The following is a 6,256-nucleotide window of genomic DNA, read 5'->3' on the forward strand; positions in this document are numbered from 1 at the left end:
CATGTGCCAACTGAAGTCCTGAGGACTGAGCAACAGGCCTCCAACCAAAGCTGACTTCTAGATGAACCCCTCCAACAGAACAATGTATAAGGATAGCACCTGGTCATTAGCAAAGTATGTATCCTCATTAGCAAATAGCCTAGTTAAAGTATAATCACTAATGAAGATCAAATGTCCTGAGACTGTACCTTCTTTTCATGTCTGGAGACAGGTTGCCACGGCTGTAGGACCAGATGTTCGGCCTTAGTTGGAACAATGTGGTCAAAGCCAAAGAGATAAAGAAACTCCCTTGGTTCCTTCTTGAGCCCTGGACAGGTTTTGGGGGGGAATCTAATGGAGAATGATGCCAGATGTTCCACATTTGAAGTAATGTAACCTTGTTTATTCAATAGTATAAAAAGCTGAACCCTCTCACTGCAACTTTGGAGAACTCACCTATGAGTGGATGCATGGTGTGGGACCTCCCAGTTACTTGGACAGGTTCTCCAGATCCTCGCTGCAACCGGGGCTCCCCAGTGACTGTGGATCTGGATGATGGTAAAGTATGAGGGCAATTGGTGATGTATCTTATTTAATCACCATGGTTTCTGTCTTACTTTCTTTGTACTGTACTATTTTATCTTATTACTTTGAATTATGTTACCTTATTCTGTTTTATTCTTACTTATTATTTTATTGTTATTGCTTTAACCATAAGATGAGCTCAATTCTTTAAGTTGGTGTCTGTGTCCCTTGCGCTGACCCTGCCTATTGGCAAAACACCAACACACTCCCCCCAGCCATGAGATGTGCACACACCTGATCCTGCACAGACACGCCAGCCCACAGGTGAAGGCTGCTGGCTGTGCTACTGGACAGCTTCCCTGAGGGGAAGACTACTACCTCCATCATGACAGGGCAGGAAAGTTTCCCTTGATCCTGTGTCTGCATTACTGCCACATGCCCAGGGGCTCATCATTCCTGCCACATGCCCAGAGGTCTATCTGTTATGGACAGGCCAGCAGTTTGGACATACAGTGGATCTGCCTAGGCTGAATGCCTGGGAACTGTCTTAAACTAAAACCTGCTGGCTTTACTGAGTATTACAAAGTCATTGTAAAAGATGGCTTTGTACAGCCTGTTTCTTCTTGCCCTATCTCCTTTTTCTCTTTTTTTTTTAATTCCCCCCCCTCCCCCCCCCCTAAGAAACTCATGTATTGCAAAGCATTAAAGCAGGAAAGTGAGTCCTGTGGAGCACAAGGTTATAGCCATTGCCTTTCAGAAGCACAGGCTGCTGGTTTTGCTCCATTTGTGTCGTATACAGTGTTAAAAAGGCAGCACAGGCAAAAAAAACCCAAACAAACAAAAAAACAAAAACCCAAATCCCAACAGTCACCCCACCTAAAAAAAAAAGAAGAAAAAGCTAGAACAACAGACCACACATCATACTTTTGGATTTACCTGCTAAATTTATAAATCCTGCAGGTATAATTGAAAATGCTTCAGCTTCCTCTCTTTCACCTTGTGATAGAGACAAGGTATGAAAGTTCAAAGGAGACAGCAGCAGAACATTCAATGTTTTGAAAACCTACCTTTCTTTCTTCCTTAAACTTTTACCTTAGTGGAAAACAGTGGTGGTTGACTTAACAGTTACATTATAGATCCAAATTTACAATTTTTTAATGTGTTCAGAAAGACAAGCGTAACTTTGCAGGGTCAAAAATCTGCATTACCAGTTTTTGTAAAGAATTTAATTTAGTTAGATAATGCAACTAGGACTAGGGGAAAACCCACTGAATGATACTATGGAGGCTACAGCCCAGAAAAATAACTTCCAGCAAATCCACCTATGAAAATAGCTCATCCAGGTCTCACAGTAAGTCACAGTTTCATAATACAATTAATGTCAACAGTAACAAGCTATTTGCTATTTTTACACCAACATAATAGACTGACAAGAATTAGAAACTGGGAACACAATTTTGGAACGTGTTTACCAATTTTTATGCAGTGATCTCTTTATTAATATTTCTTTTATATTAAACAGACCAGAGTGACGTTTTACACGTGTTCAAAAAAGGCTGTGGTCTAAGCGTACCTGTCTGCTGTTGTTTTAAGCTACCAAAAACAATGTCAGCAGTTCAGCCAGCAAATCTGATGATATACTCCATATACCAACTGGACTGTCAGAAAAGGAAAACAAGTCTTTTATTTTCCATGGTCATTCTCACATGGTGATGTTATGCACGTTTTATTTCAAAAGACTTGAGCTCATCCAAGCTCTGTTTTTTACTACTGCCTCACATTTCCCTTTTGAAAGGATGATGTATTCTGTAAAACCATCTGTAAAGCAAGAAATCAGCACAGTCATTTCTCCTGAATAATTTCTTTTGATAAATCTTCTAACTCCCTTGGTACTTGGTAAGTATTTTGCCATTGATTTGGTTTGTAAGAAAAGGACTATATTTGTACTACCGTATTTTAATGGAGGGAAGAAGAACTAACCAAAACCAAAATGCAAACCAGAAGCTATGAATTTCCATATTAAATACAGAAACAAAGACAATACTAGGTGCCCATGTCAGTTTGCTGGTCTGTTTACTGTAGTGGGTAACATTTCGGACTTGCCTCTCCTGCAAAATATATTCTGTTTTCCCAAACGCTATGTATAAGAATCTGGGGCATACTCTTTGAAATATCTTCTAAGTACACAAATCCTAATGCCTCAGAGAACATTAAGAAGAAAAAGAAAAATGCAGACAGCTATACAGTTTTAGACATGTAGCAGAAAAACAATACAACAGAACAATAATGAACAGTATGGATTTCTACCTAATTAGGACAGTAATTTTTCTTAAACAGGATGCCTGCATGTGGTTAAATGATACTGACACAAGGCTGTTGGACCCGGTGACTATTGGAAATAATTTTTCCTTTTTGGTTCCCTTTGATGGCCCTTGCCAACACTGTTTCAACAAAACAAGTTCAATGATCCTTTCAGAGCGCTATGGAAGTTATATGGACAATTTAAGTCAGTAAATGTATGGTGCAAATTTCTCAGCAAGTTCTGGACCTGGAACCAGGCCCTAGGAAGTCAGCATCACCATGCATAATTCTGTGTTCTAAAGTAAAAGTACCACAGCAACATACCGGTACTTCAGGAGCATACTGCATCCACTGACATCAGACTGTCAGGTGCCAACACCACCGCAGCGTCATCCATACTGACCTTATCCATTGTTCTGCACATCTCCGATGCCCCTGCCCCACAGTGCCCCCACCACTGGTTGCCATGGTGCCCCTCCTGTCCCCTCCTGTTCCCAAAGGGTGCACAGCGAGTCTACCCCACAGGCAGAAAGAGGGAGGTGCTGCTGATAGCTTGTGGAATCTTTCCGTTCTCTAGTCCAGCAGCAGTACTTTGTGCCACAGACACACCTTTTCTGGCAGTATCATTAAAAGGATATCATCCATCAGGGGTGCCAAAACAAAACAAACGAGGGGAGGGTTCATAAAAATTATTTACAATGTTTGAATCCTATCTGGGACTAGCAAAACATTTGATGAAAGAGAAAAGTAAGTACAGATTTCCAAGCCTTCTGTTTATCATCAGCTTCAGGTGCTGGCAAAAGTGATTTTTTTTCTCTTGTTAAGAAAACGGACAGAAACGCCAATGGCAAATCCCGTTTTGTGCAAAAGAATTGCTCCCTGTGCTTAGAATACAGCTCAGATTACCCCCATGTCCAAGCTTGCTCATATATGGTTAAAGCTCAGATTTCACCAAATTACTCAGTACTACACCACTTTCTCTGAAATGCAAGATGAATTGCAATGAAGTGTTTTTACATCTTAAAAAGCCTTATTTTTTCTTTAAAAAAATTTATTTCCACAATTTCATAAAACATCTTTTGTTGACATTCTACAAACAATACTATCCAATAAGGTGCCGATTTTTTCTTCCTGAGGAGTAATTTTGTACATCTGCAGAAAAAAGAACAAGAAAAACATAAAAACTGTGTAAGAAAGAAAACAATTTATCACATATCTTCAAAAAATATGTACACAAGAAAAGACTTCCTGCTCTCCCCAACTTTTTACATTGGAAATTCCTATCTTGTCGTGACTGCAAGACGAAATTGGGATTGAGGAACCAAGCAAATTCTGAAACTGCAAGACATAACGGAAAGCTAAGAAACTGAATGTGAGCAGCACTTTTAGCTCCACATTATACACTATAATTTGTCCAATTTTATTCAAATGTCTCCCATCATTACTTTGATGGACATGATCAAGATGATTTAAGTTACTCGAATTTTATCAAGTGAAACACATATGCTTCAAGATACCTACCTAGCATATGGTAATCTCTTAAGAGCACACATGCCCTAACACAGCTCCTAGCAGCTAATCAACACATTTTTATTTTAGCCGCCCATGCTGGGACTATTTACGTACTTAAGATTATGAAACTGTTCAGGACTGAAAATGTATTTTTAATTAAAAGGATATTTGCTTGAGAAAACAGGATGCAAAAGTGCCTAAATGGTAGGCAGCAATCTGGAATTTATTTTTATGTTCCAACTTCCTGACAATCTTAAGAATTTGATGACTTAAAATTTGTGGTGTCAGGGTATGACTTTTTTTGAGTAAAAAAATCATAAGAAAGAAAGAATCAAGGTTCACTTAAAACAAGTTTCCAGTTATGCTAAAGAAACACAGACCCTAAGTTAATTATGTCCATTGATATTTAACCAGACAACTAAATAAACTATCCCTTTTCTCCACGCCAGTTCTCTCTTTTGGCTACGTACTTTTTTAACTTTGGCAGTGTCCGTTAGCTGGGGGAGTTCATCTAGCGAAACCTGTTGGCCTTCTACCTGAGATGCTATATCTTCCAGATTTACAGTTTTTTCTCCGTCCACAACCAGAACAATGAGTACTGCTGTGTCACTGTCTGAAATGCCAAACTTTTTAAATGCATCTGAAATCTAAGAAAAGATGAAAAACATCAAAATATTATGAGTCACCTTCTCACTACATACAAGCAACCTTTTCAGTTACTAGGTCAAATATACCAAGAGTATAAATTGACACACATTTTACATTAATGGAATTCTCACAAGCTACAAGAGGTAACAGCATATTAGTGTTATTAAAAATAACAGTAACTTCTATAAGTAGCCAGGTAAACAGTTAAGTGAATATGTGTATTTAGTTTGTCTACATGAATCTTAACAAGCTTCTCTGGCAAAAAATACACTTGTTCAGTAAATCTTACATTGTTGTTTGGTGAAAGGTTGAAAATAATTTCTGCATAGAGAGTTTTGGTCTTCATTTTACCCATCTTGTGTAGATGAACTGCTTTGTTGGCCGCCACAAGAATTTGAAAAGGATCTACAATCTGTTAAAACACAACAGGAGAGGTTAAACAGAAATTTAACATATTGTTTTGAACTCTGACAAAATTCTGACCGCTAAGTCTGCAATCGTTTAAGTGAGCAAAACAGTATTCTTCTAGTTATTTTGGCAATTCTTGCTCTGCCAAAGTCAATGTGATTATACTTTGTGTCGAGTAATACTTGACATAAAGATTACACTCTCTCAATCAGGTTACTGACATCTTTTGAAAAAAGAAACACACTAATAAATCTTCTGTCAGTAAATTGCCAGATTAGATTCTTTTTTTCCCCCTTCCCTAACTACTGCTTTGCTAATTTTAAGAAAAATACTAGATTCAGAAACTAGTTTCAGGTTTAAATGAGAAAAAAGATTCCAAATAGTAGATTTTTGACAGTGTTAAGCAATTAGTACTACATTTTACAGATGGAAGTAGATTTAAATAGCTCCACCAAGTCGGATGTGAAAGTGAATCAAGATGACAACTGTTTTGGCCAGTCCTGCCAAGGCTTGCTCTTTAACACTGAGGAACCCTCACACTCTTCCACGCTATAATGAAATGTGCAGAGAAAGCGAAGTACGTGCACAGCAACGCGTGTGACAGGGATTACAAGCACAGATCGTTTTTCACAGAGTTCCCACAGAGGATTTCCACGCTGTCTCCAAGGTACTCGGTACGAACAGGATGACACAATTCACTCACCACTGCAGGGTTTATTAGTGCTCCTTCAATGGATCCTTCCATGGCTTTTTTCCTCAGAGCAGCGGCATTTCTGACGTGGTTGAAGAGGAGGAGGGTCACGCTGCGGCCGGGGAACAGCTCCAGCCCGTGTGTCCGGTGCATCCCGCCGCGATGGCGCGGACCGGGCCCGGCGCCACCGGC

At 39.3% G+C, this 6,256-nt stretch overlaps 1 protein-coding gene across 1 annotated transcript; it reads right to left on the reverse strand.

The window, feature by feature from the left end:
• Positions 1-3,844: 3,844 nt before the first annotated feature.
• Positions 3,845-6,231, reverse strand: TPRKB (TP53RK binding protein). The gene is made up of 4 exons (XM_010078416.1): positions 6,077-6,231; positions 5,255-5,377; positions 4,788-4,964; positions 3,845-3,957 (listed from the first exon to the last, which is right to left on the reverse strand). The coding sequence occupies exons 1-4, from the start codon at positions 6,215-6,217 to the stop codon at positions 3,871-3,873; spliced, it is 528 nt and encodes a 175-aa protein (XP_010076718.1). The 5' UTR covers positions 6,218-6,231; the 3' UTR covers positions 3,845-3,870.
• Positions 6,232-6,256: the final 25 nt, after the last annotated feature.

The sequence above is a fragment of the Pterocles gutturalis genome, unplaced genomic scaffold (assembly GCF_000699245.1).
Source record: "Pterocles gutturalis isolate BGI_N339 unplaced genomic scaffold, ASM69924v1 scaffold288, whole genome shotgun sequence".
NCBI classification, from domain to species: Eukaryota; Metazoa; Chordata; class Aves; order Pterocliformes; family Pteroclidae; genus Pterocles; species Pterocles gutturalis.